This window comes from Centruroides sculpturatus, unplaced genomic scaffold (assembly GCF_000671375.1).
Source record: "Centruroides sculpturatus isolate CEXI.00-Female unplaced genomic scaffold, Cexi_2.0 scaffold340, whole genome shotgun sequence".
NCBI lineage: Eukaryota > Metazoa > Arthropoda > Arachnida > Scorpiones > Buthidae > Centruroides > Centruroides sculpturatus.
The window spans coordinates 103511-122731 of NW_019384518.1; the positions used below are offsets into that span (position 1 = coordinate 103511).

General features: G+C 33.9%; 1 protein-coding gene across 5 annotated transcripts; it reads right to left on the minus strand.

Moving 5' to 3' along the window:
* Positions 1 to 11131: 11131 nt before the first annotated feature.
* Positions 11132 to 17189, minus strand: LOC111622634 (sarcoplasmic calcium-binding protein, beta chain-like). Of its 5 annotated transcripts, none has more exons than XM_023365041.1 (8): positions 14748 to 17189; positions 13871 to 14284; positions 13621 to 13804; positions 13441 to 13493; positions 13239 to 13352; positions 13017 to 13149; positions 11543 to 11646; positions 11132 to 11416 (listed from the first exon to the last, which is right to left on the minus strand). In XM_023365041.1, the coding sequence occupies exons 3-8, from the start codon at positions 13673 to 13675 to the stop codon at positions 11249 to 11251; spliced, it is 627 nt and encodes a 208-aa protein (XP_023220809.1). In that variant the 5' UTR covers positions 13676 to 13804; positions 13871 to 14284; positions 14748 to 17189; the 3' UTR covers positions 11132 to 11248. The 5 variants fall into 5 exon arrangements, with proteins under 5 accessions (XP_023220809.1, XP_023220808.1, XP_023220806.1 ...); XM_023365040.1 differs by having other exon boundaries at positions 13621 to 13775; positions 13871 to 14339; XM_023365038.1 differs by having other exon boundaries at positions 13871 to 14339.
* Positions 17190 to 19221: the final 2032 nt, after the last annotated feature.

Consider the following 19221-nt stretch of genomic DNA (forward strand, 5'->3'; position numbering starts at 1 on the left):
ATATAAATTATTTTATATAATTAGTAGAGCTTAGTTAAAAATAATCTTCATTTCTAAGAAATCTTCCTCTTTATTTATTGTGATATCGCGCAATACCGGGCTACAATTTTAAGTCACAATGCTCTCGATTTTAATAATGTCTTGCCCCTTTACATCGTACTTTTCCTGTTAACAATACAGTCCCGCCGGTCATAAGACAAAAGAGTAACTTTTTTCAAGGGTTACTTGAAATTTTTTCACTTTTTCTACTCATAAAACAGGTTAAAGAAGTGTTTAAAGCTGGTGGTTAAAGATGAAAATCTGGAGATTTTTTTCGTATTTTCCAATACTTTGAGTTAAAACTTCCAGGCTTTTCGATATACGTTGTATTTGTTTTTATATTTAACGTTTATTTCGATATAATTTCCGATCCATTCCAGCAGAATTAATTACAATTAGCTTTGTCATACGCGAGTGTACATTTTTTATAATTTAGATCGCTTCTTCAATAGAACTAAAGTAAAATTTATTAGGAAAATACTTCGAAAAGGCTGAGACACTAAACAAGGAAGAACTAAAGTCAATTAAGTAGTATCTGCTACAGTATGATGTCAGCGAACTCCAGCCAAAGTGTAACTATCGACCGAGTTGATTTATTACTTAAAGCAGCAGTTAACCCGTTGAGACGGTGACAAGATCGACCTCGTAAAGTTCACCAAACTTCCGAAATTGCCCGAAATTTAGATAAGAATATTCACACCTGGCCGTATACCAATTTATATAATGAATTTTAACCGTCGATAAGGAATCTTCCGACCACTTCTAAATCTTTTCTTTTCTTAAAAATCTCTTCGATTTTATCGTCGTAAACTACTAAACAAATAGACTTAATCGAGAAGGTTCGACCTCATCCGAAAATTCAATCAATTTGCCTCTACTTAAATTAAATTTCCGCCCTCTTCGGAGAGCCAAACATCATTAAAATTTCAAAATATTTTATTGTTATATATAATGATTATTGAATCGCTCTGTACGAGTGTAACAACGACTAAACCTAATTGCTGTTTGGCAATACAGAATGTTGTTGTCTAGAATTGGAAATAATGAAACTAATTCCTTTTCTACTTTCTATATTGTTCATTGCCTCATAACGCTGTGACAATTTATCAATTTTCCTATCTGTTATAAAACATTTCCAACATTTCTCGGTTGACACGAAACACGTCTCCACGTGTTTCGTGTTAAGCATTATTAAAACTCTCTTCTAATTTATTTTTCAGTTTTTATAGTTGGATTAATAAGATACATTGCGAATGGAGTACGTCATCTTTGAGCGAGTATCGCAAAGTGAAAGCTGATAAATCGAGTACGAGATAAAGATTAAAAAGTTCATTTTCTAATTGGTAAGAGAGAAGAGCTTAAATTTCTATTTAGCATGGGAAAGTGATGAAGAAGAGGTGTAGTCAACGAGCAATTATTCGTTGTGAGATCGTCACAATGCCAGGCTGCAAATTTTTACATCTCGATACACAATGCTCTCGATTTTAGTAGTGTCTTGCCCCTGCATACCATACATACCATACTTTCGCTGTTAACAAGACTGTCTTGCCCATGTACATCATACCTTAACAAGAGTGTCTTGCTCCTGTACATCATACCTTCCTGTTAAGAAGAGTGTCTTGCCCCTACACATCATATTTTCCCTGTTAACAAGTCTGTTTTGACCCTGTACATCATATCTTCCTGTTAAGAAGAGTGTCTTGCTCCTGTATATCATACTTTCCCTGTTAACAATCCTGTCTTGCCCCTCTATATCATACCTTTCTGTTAACAAGAGTGTCTTGCACCTGTACATCATACTTTCCCTGTTAACAAGCCTGTCTTGCCCCTGCACATCATACTTTCCCTGTTAACAAGCCTGTCTTGCCCCTGTACTTCATACGTCTCCTATTAACACGCATGTCTTGCCCCTGTACATCATACTTTCCCTGTTAACCAGGGCTGTGGAGTCGCGTAAAAATCTACCGACTCCAACTCCGACTCCGACTTTTCCTTACCATCCGACTCCGACTCCGACCAGGGCGGACTTGTTACCGAAAGAGACTCGAAAATTCTGACGTCATCACGTGACCTCAGAATAAAAGATTCAATAAATAGAGTTCTAAGTAATATATAAATATGTATTCGATAATTTTTACTTTTCCGGCTGTTACATATAACAGAGGATATATAACAAGGTGTAGCGCTGGGTCAAAAAAATGACCCCTCCCAAATTTTTACATTTTTTGACTAGGAACACCTCGAAATTTCGAGTTAATTAAGCAAAAGATTCGAGGTTTTCTTCTACATGTGTGGATGTTAGACTGTGTGGGGGCATGATTTCGTTCACCCTGTTTGAAGCCTAATAATTTCTGTGGTCAAAGTAGTCGGAATCGGAGTCGGATGGTTTAACACAGGAGTTAGTTATTAAGCATCAAAGTGGTTGTACTAAATCATGTCCCCATACACATTCTAACATCTTAGGCGAGAACATCTTAACGGTTTTACTGTACTATTATAAAATGATCAAAAAAGCTTACTTTGAGGATAGAGACGAGTTTTATTTTATTTTTTTTAATTTTGAACACTAATAACGTGTAAAATATCCATTAAGAGATATGACACACGACCACTTTTATGTCTTCACCCCGTCGACCTTTAATTAAGAACCAAAATTTAATAGAATTAATGCCCCTTTATACGTTTGCCACAGTGTCACATTTCGTTTCTTAAACTTTACCTATTTTGAGATATTGTTTAATATCTCAGAACAGAAAATAAAGAAATTAAACAAATTAGACACCAACACACACACACAATTTTTTCCCTTTTATTGACTTTTTTGAGGGGTTCGGGAGGTTTCCAAACGTGTAGATTTGTAAAAAAATAACTTGGAGGTCAAATTTGACACGATTCCAACACTTTTCCGTTTTATATACATAACAAGTTGGTAAGTAAAAAGGAGTCGGAGTCGGCGGATGTTTTGACGACTCCGACTCCGACTCCGGTTAAAACACCAAAACTCCACGACTCCGACTCCGACTCCGGCTCCACAGCCCTGCTGTTAACAAGAGTGTCTTGCCCCTGTACATCATACTTTCCCTGTTAACAAGAGAGTAATGCCAGTCATCTATCTGATTCTATTATGGAAAAAATCTTTGAATTAAACAATAAAATTCTTATATAGTTAATCGGTCCTCCCGTTTCTAAGCTTTTCATATCCGATGTTGAATTTTATTTTATCTAACTCCGTTCTCGAGTTTAACGAAGGACAGACAGACGGACGTCAGCGGAAATTTATAGGTCTGCAATTTTGAAATTGCAGCCTAATAAGTAGGGTACGAGGGGGCGAAATGGAAAAAGTAGCCACTACCTTAAAGCTAATAAAAGCCACTGACGACGATGATAATGTACGAGCGTGTATAATATTGTATTTATAATTAATATAAATAACATTGTTTATAATTTTTTCCTTATCGCGTTTAGTTTTTAAGAAAAATAAGTATTTGAAATTCGTATTTTGTCGTCTCCTTTCATGAAAGATTTATTTTCTCTTAATTAAATCGAGCAAGCAAATATAAACGTATAAAATTTTAATTGATTATTTCTTAATGTTTTTTTTGACATTTTTTTCATGGAAAAACATCTCAGTTTTTATATATTTTTTTCTGTTTTCAGCTTCAAATAAATTTCAAATTTTGAAGGAATTTAAAAGAAATTTTATTTGTTTTGTATATCAAATCCAATAATATTTTGCGAAATATTTACTTTTATTATAACGAAGATAGATTCGTTTTTTAAAATCTTAATGAGATTTTATACCGTTTGACCTCTATTGATTTTATAATAATATAATTAATGAGAAATGTATAAAGAAGAGCATTTTATTTGTGTTTTTGTAAGTAAATAAGCGGAGAAGACATTTTATTTTTTTATTAAATTAATAAAATATAACGAATTAATGAATGGAGAGCCGCAGAAATGCTTCGAACCGGCGATTTGAATTACAGGACATTAAAAGAACACGGGATTTTATCGATTTCGTAGAACAAATGTTATCAAATCATCTGTAACTTATGACCCGAAGCCAGTGATTTTTGCGACTGTCGCCGGCGATCGATATAAAATGATTAATGCGTTTTCACTCTAAAAAAATGCGGGTCGACCGATCAAACATTATAATTAAGAAAATAATAAATAATCATTACTTCTGCACCAATTATTATCGCATAAAAGCAAAAAAAAGGGGGGGAATGATCCGATTGAAAATCTCCCCACGTTAAAACAATTTTAACCTATAAATTTCCATTGGCGAACGTCTGTCTGTCGTTCCTTACTCTCGAGAAAAGAATTAGATAAATGAAAGTCGAGACCAGATTTGAAAAGCTTAAGACCAGGAGTTGCACCGGAAATCAGGTTATTTCAATTCAAAATTTTTCCCTGACCGGTACGACTCTATTGCTAACAGGAAAAGTATGATGTACAGGGACAAGACATTAAAATTGAGAACATCGCAGCCCGGTATTACGATCATGTCACAATAAATAATTGCTCGTTCTATGTGTTTTTTCCATTCTAATCTTCTACGGGCAATGGCGTATAACTGATTTGAATGGGTAATGTTTTTCCATTATTTCTTTATTAGTTAAAATATTGTAAAAACGGTAAGAAAATGGAGAAAGATCAACAACAGAATAAATCCTCGATACACAAGAATAAGAACAAAGGAAATGTTCTTATTCTAATTATTACATTCTATTAATTGAGACTTGACATTTTCTTCTTAATCTCGGTTATTTTTTTGGATCGATTGTTTTTACAACAAAGATCTATTGTTTTTATTTGTTATTCCTTAATTAACTACTTATTTTTCAGATTATTCTACAAAAGAATCGAGAACAGAAAGCGATTTTATATGTAAACATTGGTTTGTGGAACGTCTTTCTGGTATTATCTACTATAAAACGATTCCCAAAGGTTTGTCTGAACGTCAATAACAGGTGCAAATGTCGTTACATCGATTAATAAAATTCAGACGTACTTTGGCTCCCGAGAGATGTAAATATGTTGATTTTTCTCCGAGAAAAATTAAAAATCAGCCAATTTTTTCCTTTAATGATCGAATAATTTGTTCGACTTGTCGACCCGTATTTATCATCTGGGTTATGAAACGAAACTACTAATTATTTCCCTAGAGAAGTGGACTCGATTTAAAGAAAATAGAAACTAATTAACCGAATTAATCTCTTAAAAATTGTATGTAGGATAAGAATTAAGCTCCCAAAATCGCATAAAGATCGAGCGGATCATCATAACCTGTGCCTAAGGACAAAGATCAATTGCGCCAGGCATTAATCTCATTTTGTCTTTAACAAACACTCTTTTGCGTCGAGTGCTTAAAATACCGATTCTAGGCATTAACAATCCAATTAAAATGTTTTAATTAACAATTGTAAGGTCACGTGGAAAGTGTCTTCGTTTAAAAATTTAACCGGACACTTACTGTACTAAATTTAATTTCGTATAAACTTGTAACTTTGTTAATTGAGAATTTATAATAAAATTTACAATTTATCGAAATGTTAAATAAGCTAATTAGTCTCCGAATCAATTTGCTATCATTTTTCTTTATTGCCGAAGGCTTCATTGTTAACAATGTTTCTGGTCGTACGTCGATGATGACGACTTCTCGCTCCTTCGCCCCGTACAAACAGTCAATAATTACTGAAAGTTCTTCTCTGCCATCGAAACAACGCGCAAACTTCCATCCTTTCGTGCAAACGAAGAGGGAAAATATTCGAAATTAGCCAAAGAACAGAAAAAATATTCGTTTACATTCGAGATTTCATTACCTTCCTGTCTCTTTTATATATAACGGATGGAAAGTATGGCGATGGGTGGAAAATGACCCCAAGATTTTTACATTTTTGGACTCGGAGGACTTTGAAACGTTGATAAATGCAAAAGAACTCGGGGTTTTCTTCTGTGTGCACGGATCTTACTCTGTATGAGACACTATTTTCTTCGCCAACTTCGAAGTTTAATAACTCCCGTGTCTTCTGTCGAAATTTTCTGAAACTTTGCAAGGAAGTTTGCGTATTAGGGGGATCGACGGTATTAAATTTTGGTGGGTCCGGGTGGACCCACCGATCAGCGGTCAAGGATTCGCGCTCCCCGTGAAGTTTTCCGCGTTTTATTCTCGTGTCTAACTCCCAAATAGGGGGCCAATTTTCATAAAACGTTTTCAGCACTCACCTCGGGCGGATGGCCTAGTTGTTGGGTGGCTTCGTCCTACTAATCCGCTTACTCCGAATACTTTTGTACGTTGTGGGCATATTTAGAGAAGGTTGAGGGTTTGAATTGTTGAATTTCATACGGTATTTTACTTTATATAATTTAAATAAATGCAAAACACACCTTAAAATATTAATTTTCATGCGAGACTTACAATTAAACAATTATATTTTTCAAAACAAGGAAACGACAACCGCGTGACCCTTTCAGACTCCAGGGTTCTTACCATTCTAATTACATATTTAATTGTCATATAATTCCTATTATAAACATTTAAAAACTTTGCAAAAATTCAATCAATTTAATACCAAAATATGAAATGTAATACAATTTTCTAACAGGTAAAGCACCCTTCCAAGAATCGATAAATCCAAAAGTAAACGTTAAATTTTATAATTTTCATTAATTTTTTAGTATATTTTGTGATATTTTTTAAAAAATTATTAACTTTTTTCAATTTTTAACGAGTTAATTTATTTTTCCGCTTGTTCCAATTATTAATCGAATGAAAAAAGACGAGAAAGTCTGGAAAATATCGACAAACAACAGAGCAATTTCTCCGGCGACAACGATTGAACAATGCTTCAAGAGACAACAAAAACGTAAAGAAATTCACTAATAATAATTTATTATTACCCAAGACAAAAATATTTAGAGTATTTTTGTGTTTTTTAAACAGTTACGAAGTGACGTAGATACGTGGAAGCTTGGAAATTGTTAACTTCATTATGTATTCGAAAGACGATAAAAGACAGATTGTTTTTCATCAGAAATGGCTAAATATAACTAAGTGGGAGAGGTTCGGACTAACACACTGACTCACCATTTTCAATCGGAGTAAGCTACAGAAAATAAATCAGATGGGATCTTGTTTAACGTTAGGAAAGCTCTAACGAGGATAATCTGCAAATTAAGCTTTATTGCTTTAATTAGTCGACTGGAGATAACGAGACTTGTAAACTCCTTAATTTCCAACTCTTTGGATTAATCAACACTGGGAAAGAATTCTCGAAATTCTCCATTTTTATTGCCGATTCCTACTTTTTTATGTCCTTCCTTCTATCGATACTCGTCTTCTTATATTAGACAGAACATTGAAGAATTATTGCTTAATTTGAGTAGTTTTGAAGCCAACGGCGTGTGAATAACTGGAAAAAAATATATATACATTAACACTAGAAAAATCTTTATATTTTCTATATTTAATGGCAAGTACGGTAGAAAATATCTGAATTTATTTTTTATTATTTCGAGTTTAAGTTTTTATTATAAATCACAACAATTCTTCAAAAATAAAGTTTGAAAACGAACGGGTCTGTTATACTCGGTATGCACGCTATAATACATTCCAGTTTATAAATTTATAATGTAACAATTGCGTTAAGTTTGAATGCGGGAAGAGACGTAAATAAATGTCTGTCTAAATTCAAAAATATATCATGTAATTCTTCTAGATTTTGATTATCCCGCAATTAAAAATGAATGCGACCGTTCTCTCCGTCTTTCCACTATAAAAGTGGGAAGTTTCTCTAGTGTTTCTTTTTGTTTAATTGAAATAGTGTAAACGAATTTAACTGTAAATAATTACGGTTGTGTAGATTTGTGTAGATAAGTGTGCCTTCAAATCGCTAACCTAGTATTTATATGATACTATGTTAGCGATTTTAAAAAGGCTGGCATAGACTTACTGCGTTGGGAATTTCCATCGTGCCCGTGCCGTTCCCACCTGACTGTGAGGTGGTATTTAGGGCAAACACGTAGTCTCTGGACTAATTACGTATGTGAGATTTCTACCACAGATTTGTGTGGCAGAAATCGTCTCCACCGGCGATGGCTTCGTCTTCGCATCCAGGCACGAGGAGGTTTTACAAGATACTAAAAGTTCCTTTCGGTTGTACCGTTGTTTGTTCGTTACGGTATTGTGATCATTTATTACTGTTGGCATTAATTTTAGTTCCATTTCAACTGCTTCTTCTGAAATGTAAATTTTTGTTAACGAGTGTGTATATTCGAAGGATAAATTTTTAACACTGTTTTGTTTCTTTAACATACTGAGAATCTCAAAAAGACAAGCGAATCCAGCTTCTCTGGACGTTCTGTCACGTAACAATAGGTCTTAAGAAGATGGAATTTAAGGTATGTTAATTTTGCCCGAAGAAAAAGAAAGAAAAAGATCAATTTAGTGAAAATTCTGTTTTAAAGAAATATTGCGACTCCATTTAAGGGTGGTTCCGGTGAAAAGCTAAACTGGCAAATCCCTATTATACTGTTTTATACAGTCGTTCACAGGTTCGACTGTATAAAACTATTCTATCAGGCGAAAAGACTGACGGACGAGGCAACTCGACACATAAGCTCTGCCGGAAAAGACTTTCCATGGGAAAATGCCACTATTTAGGTGTTTAAAATAAATAGTTTTAAATATTTACGGTGTAGCGAATAAAACGAATAATTTCCATTTCTCAACTTAATAATAAGGGTGTGTTTATTTATTTAATTGAATTATATTTATATTTCTTTGTGTTTAAAACACGAGTGATCGACAACGAAAATTTTTAAATAAGATTATTGCAAGAATTTTTCTCACCTCGATCGAAAGTACAAACCGCGATTGACCAGAAATTACCCTACACTGGCATAGTTCAAGATGCCTTAATTCCCTCGTGTCTAATTTATATATTTATGTCACGAAAACGAGTGTAATGACATATTTATACAATTTAATTGCTTCTTCAAGCAAACTGTCTAATTGCCGCACCGATGTACCGTATATACTATACATGTGTGAGCGCGTACGGGGATAATTTACGTCGTTAATTTAAATACAGTATATACAAACGAATTTCATAATTTGTAATTACAACTTCTACCTTTCTAATCGAATTCGAAAACTTAAATTATTTCGATGTACGGGGGAGATTAAAAAAAAAGCATCGGAATAAGCGAAGTGTCGATGCTAATAAAGCGGTTTGCAGTAAAGTCCGACACGCGAAACTGCTTTTGTCACTTAGCATCGATCGACGACCAGTCGCCGCGAAATTAACAATGCCATAGAATAGTTGACATCTGCGGGAATAATCCCTGCTCGATCCGATTGCTTCGATTTCGTATTCTTATTTAATTCGGCAGCAAACATTCCGCGCGATTGCAATTACACGAGGGCAATTATAGACTTTGCAGAAAAAGGAAATGGCTACGAAACGTTTAATGTGGATTAACATCATAAAACGCAATTAAACTAAACACATTAACAGAAAAAGTTACTCGAATATTTTAGGTTCTTTTTTTAGTACAAAGCGACTCTACGTTTTAAAATACGAATGGAATATAATTTAACAAATAGCATTCCTTCCTAATTAGCAATTTTCTACTTCTTATACAACACGTAAAATAGTTTATACGTATTTTACTGTACGTCGACTTACATATTATAAAAATATTATTTGGGTAAATAAAAATAGATAAATAAACGAGGCTGTGTTTTACAATTAATACGGGTAAATCGATTTTATACAATAGAGTTGTTCCGTTGTTCCGCAAACCCCCTCGAAATAATCCGGTTTCGGTCGGATCATCCGCGAAAATAAGCTTAGTCTCGTTAGAGGAATGAAGAGTCGTTAGTACCAAGTAGCAAGAAGTTGACATCCATCCATTACTTTTTCTTAATTGCTGGAGAGACCAGACTTTCCGTGTTTGATTTTTCTATCGATATTCTCTCACCCACTCAATTAGTACGGACACCATCTGCTCGGGGTGAAGAATTTGAATTCGAATACGATTGGATAGCGCAGTTTTTCGCGGTTAGCCATGCCATTCCCATCTATGCCAGTCGCTTTATACAAAAATCTTTGTATATTAAAGCGTGTCGCTTATCGATTTCCTTTCTTGGGAGAATATTGAATATTGTCCTCGAACAATTTTCAATTCTGTCAACGATGTTTTGCCCGGAGGGTGGCTTTCGCTGGCAACACGCGGCAAAAATGTTTATTCGGATTTAGGTCAAGGTTACGAGGTGACAGAGACATTATTGCCAAAGATTAAAGTAGATTTTTGCTAGTTTACATAGTTTAATTGTAATAACGATGGGCTTTTAATACGATTTTCTAAAATTTACTCTCAAATATTTCGTAAATATTTGAGGTGCGAAAGTATTTTGCCGTCCATCTATAAATATTTTAGTGAAAAGGCCATCTCGCTCCGCCATCTGGAGGTATAATTTTGAATTATACCAGTTACGTACGCGTATTGTTAAAGTCACACGTTTATGACTTAAACTTCCTTATTTATTTTCATTTTATTTTTTTTCCTTTTTTATAATATAAAGTTTCTGGTTATAAAATAATTATAAACGCGTTCGAGCCGTCTGAACAAATTTTAAATATCGCTTATTACGAAAATGTTCGAGGAAAGAAACCCGTTTACATCGAACAATTAAGACAAAGAAATTCGATACGACTTTCTGCCATTAAATTTACAACTTCATTTCCTTTAAACACTATATTAATCTTATTAAATTTCACGAAAAGTTAAATGTCGTTCGATTCGGCCCGGTGTATTAACGATACGTTTTCATTTTTTTTTTTTACCTTTAATTTATTTATTATCGTATAAATCTTATAAAATTACAGAAGTTCTGCCGAGTATTTTTCATCGTCCGCCTATAATTTCTGGACAGAAATCGTTTCCGAATATCCTATGTAATGAAATATGGTACGGGCCCGGGGCGACACTCGAATCCGGACCTGTCACCGGAATGAATAACGACCCGCCATACGGCCACCGAGAGTATTAATTGATATCAACCGACGAAGAATTCGTATTATTATATATATTTATTTGTTTACATCGATTATAAAATCATTTATTAACGCATTACATTTATCAAACTGCCAGTATATTATTTATTAATAAGTAAAAAATACGTGGTCGGATTTATTTAAAGTCGTAACGGCGAGGCTTTGGCCAATACGTCGTCGGCACGTTTAGGATCCAGGGGTCCAAAAATGTTTCTACTCGGAGTTTCGCCGTCCATCGACGTAAAAAATTCCACAACTAATTCCTTGTAGCGATCCAAAGAAATACCTCCTCCGATCTTATCCTCCGCCTAAGATACATAATTTAAAATAATTTTAAATAATGAGCATGTTTCTGACTTACGTTTCTTAATTTTCTTATTATCGGGTATTTAATTTTTACTTAAATTTAATCTATTTGTTGTTATTATACTTACATTCAACATGGAATCGAAGGCGTTGTCGATGTCCTTCAAATTAGTAATGTAACACCATATAACCGAACCGAACCTGTATTCGTCTCGATCCCACAAATTGTCACCTAAAGCGTCATTTATTAAAAATATCTTATTATCGGGGTATTATTCTATTTAATATTAGAGAGATTGCGGCCGGAGTTTACGCCAACGTCGAACGTCGCGCTCGACGTTCGACGTTGGCGTTTAAGAGACGAAAACTTCGGCCGAAACCCGGTTAAAACTTCGGCTGTACGGAATAAATTAATTGTAGAATAAATGCGTTTTACGGAAAATCATTAGGAAGATTATCAATCATGGTAAATCGAGTAGATCCTTATTGATAACGAAACGTTATTATCGAACAAATAAAATGGATTTTAAATATTAATCATCGTTCTATAACGTTAAGAGTCTGGCACGATTAGTATTATTAAAGTTAAAACGATTAGAATTTCGACGAGGTGGACTTCTTCGAATTATTCCAGATATGATTAATGGTTTTAATATTTAGGAAATATGATAATTGCGCGGAGAATACTTAATTAAATCGGAAAAGTAATTAAAAATCTGCGGGGTGATCGACGAGTTATTCGGAAAAATTATTAACGAATAGGCAGAGTACAATAGTAAAAATACAATACGGATTAGATTTGGGAAATACAATTAATGGAACAAATAAGGTAAATAATACTAAGAAACCAAAGACGTTGTGGAGTAGCATAATAATAAAAGAAAACTGAAAGAAGAACGAATTCGATTAAGCTAAATTATAATTTTAATCCGAGCCGGTGGGTGAAAATAAGAATATAAGTGCACGTACCGCATTCGGGAGCTTATTCTAGAAGTTGTCGATAGATCTTCTTCGACTAAAAACACAATATTAACGAATCCGAAACACCTAAAACTTACGAATGGATAATTGAGCGTGACTCGATAAATATAAAAAGACTAAGTTAGTTTTATTTTCTCAAAACGTCCCGTTTCTTTAAGTAGCCTAAAATTTGAATTTAGTACAAAGGCTTTTTGTATTGATTAAAATATCTTTTTAAATTATAAAACTTCTTCCACACTCTCAAAATTAACATAAGAAAACAATTTAATAACAAAAAAAATCACTTTGAAAATTTAAACACGTTACTCGTTTATCATAATTTCAAATAGTTATTTTGCATATTTATAATAATGGTAAATTGTAAAAAATTCTTGTTAATTCCGTACACGGCCGGTATTATTGTGCCCGATGTAATTATTACCATCGTAAAATCAAATTACTTTTGTGACGAGAAGTTGCGTTATAAAGTTTTTACAAGTGCGATATATACTTTTTTTTTATCGCCTCGGGTTATAAAATGAAATTTTCTATAATGATATCTAATTATATTTTTTTAATAATCGCGAGATAAAAAGTAAAAGCGACTTTTTCCATAAATAAATTCGTTAATGATTGACCTACCTTTGCGATCGATCATGCGAAACACTTCGACGCACAGATTTTGTAAGAAGTCTGGAAGCTCTTCGAACTTCTTGGTTTTGTTGGTAGAGGAGTACATAAAGTCGATCAGGTGAAAGAAGTGTACGTTATCGTCCTGTACAAAAAAGATTACTATTAAAGAACCCGTCCCGCTGCCCTTTATTAAAATATATTAGTATAATAAAAGCGAACGTATACGCCTACTTTATCCACCCCTAGATCGGTACACAGACTTTCCCACATCTGTCTACTGTGTTGTAAATACTTTTTATGGATTTCTTGGTCGTAATTACCAAAATTCTGTTGAAACGTCGTTCTCTAAAAAAATAATTTAAAACATTTTCGTCTCGAATCTATTCCAAAAAAACACACGGGTGAAACTTAAAATGTCCGAAAAGCTACTTACTAATGCTAGCAACTCGTAATCCGCCCAAGATATATATCCATTTTTATCGACATCTAAAAATGTATTCGTGTTTTTTTTAATATTTATTTTAAATATTTTAATAATTAAACCAGTCTATTTTGTGTGCGATTTATAATATATTTTTGTGTGGAGGAAGAATAAAAGAATTTCGTAACTTACCTAATTTTTCGCTGAAAAATACTAAAAGTCTTCTTCTGTATTCTTCTTTGCCCATTATTACGACGAAAGTGGGTTATTATCTTCTAATTTTATATACGTTACGTTCCGCGTGAATTGTCTAAGGACATTTAATATCCTCTTTGTTCTGTCACAAACTTGGAAATATCCAGGTCAAAAAATAATCCTAATTTAAATAACTGTTAGACATTAAGTATTTTAATGCGGTGTTTTTCAAACTTTTAACATTTACCTAACATTTTTCAGATTGGTCTGGCTGATATTTCCTTCCTTATCTCTTAATTATAAAATATTTAAATTCGCCAATAATCGCACTTTCAGATATGGATTTCGAAATATTCTCAAAAATCTTCTCAAATATTTAATACCTTCTTTACACACGAGTAAAAGAATTGTTCATTTTTTTCTTCCGTATAAATATTTTACAATATTTTGCGGGTGTGTGTGGTGGGGAGGGGCGCGAGAGGCTTCACCCTTTTTAAAGCTTAGTAACTCCCCTGCTTTTTGTCGAAAATTTCTGAAATTTTACGGGGAGATTTCTATATTACAGCGATTGATGCTATTAAATTCGGTGGTTAAAGGTCGACGGGTGGGGAGACAAAGGGGCGCGGTGTGTCGTGTCTCGAGTGAAGTCAGACTCGTCTCGCTGGAATTAAAGGCAAAAAATGGTTGACAACACAGGAAACCCAATCAATTTCTTTCTATTTAAACGAAGTTTAGTATTTAATATATAATAATTTAATTATTTTCCTTTTAATGAAAATTTGCAATAATTTAATTATTATTAAATTATTACAAATTTTTAAAACTAAGAACTAATTTATAAATAATAACGTTCTTATTAATCGATTAGAATCGCTTCGTTGGTGAATGTTAAAACTTTTCTATAAATTTTAAGTATAATTTTTCAAGTTAAATGTTACTTAAGGCCAATATGTTACGCGTTAAGTAATATTTAACTAGAATTTATAAAGTTCTGTATACTGTTCTATAATAATTAAATAAATGTATACAATTATAAACAGTCTAGTATCTAACGAATCAATTCCGGGTTCTCGTCGACAAGAATTCTGAGAGAAATAAGCTTTATAGTCCAATACCGTCCCTACCTCATCGTTCATTAACAATAGGTCTCGTGTCTCTTTAACCACAACCCGGGGATCCTGCGCCATGGATACGCTCTTCTCGAGTCGAGAGGTGAGAAATTTATGTAACCTTTTTCCGGGACAAAAGTTGGTCCCCCGCATCTTTCCACTATAGGCCTTATTTCTTTACCTTCCTCGTAAAATATCAAATTATTAATAATAAAATGAGATAATATGCTTGCTGGTGATGCCAACAATCCGTTCGATATAATGGCCGCAAACATTGTTAAATTCGTTGTAAATTACATTGTTAAACAAATAATTGTTTAATAGCGCAAACAATGGGTTTCGGCAAACGCAAATAATCTTGGTATTCCGGGTCTTGGATCCCGACAATTTCTAAGGAAAGGTCGTTACCTTTCCTTAGATTGTCGGAATCCAATAAAGAGTCTTGTTCTTTCTAGTTTTTTGATTCTTCTATTGTTGTTCCGAATAATTTTTGTGTCAAACCGTTCGCATTCTGGTTTTTTTTAAATCTAATCCTCCAAAGCTTTCTCGCCATAACCAACATCTTACTTTTGTTCGCCTTTGTTGCAACCGAATCATTTTCCCTCATCCAACTTCTAGTAAGTTTGATGCCTTTGTACCGCTTCCTTTCCTCCGACCTGCCCGGTCTTTAATGACGGTTTTCCATCCGACGTAATATTTTTCTAATGAATCCGGCTCATTAATCCCTCTTTCGATTTCTCAAGATCCAGCATTTTCCGGGACAAAGTTCGGGCCATTTTTACCTCTTTGATCTTCACCGGAACCTCCATTTGGTCCCGAAAGACGAATGTCGAAAGATCGTTATTCCTTAGTTATTCCTGTCGTTCCCAAATGAATCTCTTCCTTAAATTCCTATGAACTGAATCCATTAGCCCAACTATTCCTTTGTTGATTTCTACTAACTTTTCTGGATCGTATACAATATCTTCCAAGTTGATGAGTTCGTGCAAGATTCCATATTTTTTTATTTTTCCCTATTCTAATAGACTTACGAAGGCACATACACGCCGATCCTGTATAATGACATCGGGAATACCTTCCTTTTCAAACATTCCTTTAGAAACTCCAACTGGCAATCTGCCCCGACAACTTTTAATGTTAACTTTCTGTACTTCTTGTAATAATCCACCGGTGCCGCCACATTAACAATTAACAAAACTCTCTTATTAACCCGAGGATGGCCCATCGAATAGGCCGAAAACGTTAGTTTAGCTTTAAATAAATTATCTCGGCAACTTAACACGTATTTCGATGGTCTATTAATTATTAGCCGAGAGAGTTTTGTTAATTACTAAATATAGGGTTATACGCGTGCGTGTATACAGTGTATATCATCAATCCCCGACACCCAAAACTATCAATAGCGCTCGATTATCTATTGTTGTCGTTTTAATTGCTATAAATAAGCGTAAGATTGTTCGAGAGAACACTATCAATAGTAGATTAGTTTCGTTTCCAAGCAATCTGTTGCATTTTCTAATGGCACGGTACAATAATTAAATGTTAAACGTAATCTATAGTGGAAAGTAAACACATACTACACAACAATAACTGGTTACTTTATTTGTGTTTAACTACGACTCGGATTTGCTTCGATTAGTAGCCAAAAAGACAAAACTAAACTAACTTTTGGCCAAGTTGCTGGGTCCAGATTATCGCTCGAATTTCTATTTTATAATAAGGCTAAAAGAAATACAAGTACTGTATATGCCAATGAATGTCACAATTTACGAAGAAAGCGTTGCCCCTTTTTCAAGTACGAGCCATTCACTGGAGGAAAATAACCGATAAATAAAAATAAGTTTTGAAAGTACGTAATGTTTCGTATTCAGAATGGCTTAGGTGGATTAATTAATTATTCGGACGTAATTTTAGATAGAAAAGAAGGAGGAAACGATCGAGTTACTTATTCTTCGGAACAAGCCAGCAAAAACGTTAAATCTTCTTGCTCGATTTGATTACGGGAAGTCTTATTGTTTTAAAATGTATCAAATTTTAAAGTACAGATAAGCTTAAATAGTTACAAAACCTTAAAAAATAACTTAATTCTTCGATAATTGAATGAATGGATAAAAATTTTCGTTTGGAGATGGAACATTCTTCTACCGGAATTTTTGTCGCTCACCTTCGAGTTATTTCAACTTCTGGCTTTTAAAAGTTATATTTTCGTGTAAAAATATTATAAATTGCTGCGCTTCTACCGTCAAAAGTGTTCGTTTTTATTACAGATTTGCACCGGAAGCCTCAATTCGAACATTTCCTCCGAAAGATGTTAGGTAGATAACCCGCGCGACTATATTGTTAAAGGGAAAGTATGACGTACGGGGGCATTCTTTTCACAAATTTAAAAACTTCCAAGTTCATTTAAATACGAAAAACATATTCCCGTTATTTAAATACTGTTTAATTCGCGAAGATCACGTGCCCGTCATTTACATACTATTTGTCTTTGTATCGCGCTCGATAATTGGTCGAGCGCGATACAAAGACAAATAGTACGTAAGATAAATAGTGTTCTCGAAAGTATGTAATGACGACACTATCGGTCAACATTTACATTATAATACCATCGGAGATAGCGTATAAGAAACATTTTCCAAACGTACTATATTTTATTACGGTAGTAATAAAGCGAAATACGCATTTGATTAATATAGTATGTTTAGTTTTGTATTTACTTTCAATTAAAACCCTTTATGCTGTTTACAGTCTGATGGTCTTTCATGTACCCAAAAAATCAAAAACATCAAAAATTCTATTTTAACTAGTCGATGTCTCGCGTGCAATTTTGGGCACGCGTGCCACCCCTGGTTTAGATTTTAAAAATTTTATATTAGTAGTGTTGTGCACGATTCGTTCGCGTTTCATATACTGTATTCGGCGTAACGAATACAGTATATGATTTCCCTTTATCTCCCCATGCCCTCAACCTTTAACCACCAAAATTTAATCGCATCGATTTCCCTTACACGCAAACCACCCTGCGAAGTTTCAGAAATTTTCGACAAAAGACACGAGAGTTATTAAGCTTCAAAGTTGGCGAACAAAATAGTGTCTCGCACGGAGTAAGATCCATTCACACAGAAAAAATACCCGAAATATTTTGCATTTATCAACGTTTCGTGGTCCTCCGAGTCCAAAAATATAAGAATCGTGGGGGCCATGTTTTGATCCACCGTAATACTTTCCTTCTGTTATATTTAATGCTCACAGAGCGAAGAGAGAGAGAGGAAAAAATACATTAACCACTCGAAAGTTGGTAGGTTTCGTTTGCTTTTTTAACCCCTTTTTTGCCATAATCTTCAATCATATTGGTCACCAGTTCGATAAGATCCACAACGGGGCGGCGGAATGGCCAGGCACATCCGAGTAGCATAAAGGTGGTAAAAGTATCGCTTCTACGAATTGTTTCGGTCGGAGCCTATCTCGCTCTGTCTTTCGGCCGCTTGATTAATCGTCTAGTGTATTGTTTCCTATTGTCGATAACAGCTTAGGCCATTGCGCATTATCTCTCGGTATGTAGAAATTTCTTTTCTGTTACAAATTTACAAAATCAAAAACATTTTAATTACAGACCGCCCGTCGTTCTTGTTATTGAAGAAAGTGAATAGATTCGTCGGAAGAAACGCAATTTATATCATCCTGTACGAATCGACGGACGAAAGAAAAAAATCATTTGTTTACTGTATTTAATTGTTTAAGAAGTTCTCTTAAAATATGGAGATGCCAGAAATATACATTACGCGTGTTAAAATTACAGTCATAAATATTAAAAGATATAGGTTGAGATGCATACGTACAATACGTCTGTCTGCCAGCAAATTGACTACGTCACACTGTAGTTAGGAGGGGATAAACACGCGATAATACGTGACGGAGGGAATTCGAACGTTGTGACGTATCACAAGACGCGTATTATAAAAAATGTTCAATTAACTCGATCACGAATAAAATAACGAGTTACTTAACTTTCCCGGCAACAGGTAAAACTGCCCGTGGCGCCATCTGTTAAGATATTTAAAAAACTTTTTATATAATTATTATATGTACTATATAGAAAAGTACTGTTAAAAACATTCATTACACTAGTTAATACGGAAATTCGATCTTTTAAGACGAAAGAATTCTCGTGTTATGTATTTCATATTATGATAAATTGTGATTTTTGGCAGATATAATTTATTCTTTCTTTTAGTAATAACTTTGATAAATATATCTCATTAGAAGTACGTATATCTCTGGATATCTCATTTCGGTATTTCCATTAAGTCTTTCTCGGTTTCGTCAATTATTAATTTATTATTAAAGCATTTTTTTATGACTATTTTTAATTTTAATAATAGGTAAAAGCGCGATTGTTGCCATTGTTTATTGTTGTCCGTCTAAAAATAACGGGTTAATTAAAAAATTAACTCATTACAATGGCGAAATTTTAAACTTTTAATTAGTT

Coding starts and splice junctions, on each gene's coding strand:
- LOC111622634 (XM_023365042.1), bottom strand. CDS start 13,675: ATGGGCAAAGAAGAATACAGAAGAAGACTTTTAGTATTTTTCAGCGAA. Junction 13,353..13,440: donor ATTACGAGTTGCTAGCATTA/GTAAGTAGCTTT, acceptor TTATTTTTTTAG/AGAACGACGTTTCAACAGAA. Junction 11,417..11,542: donor CCTTCGATTCCATGTTGAAT/GTAAGTATAATA, acceptor TATGTATCTTAG/GCGGAGGATAAGATCGGAGG.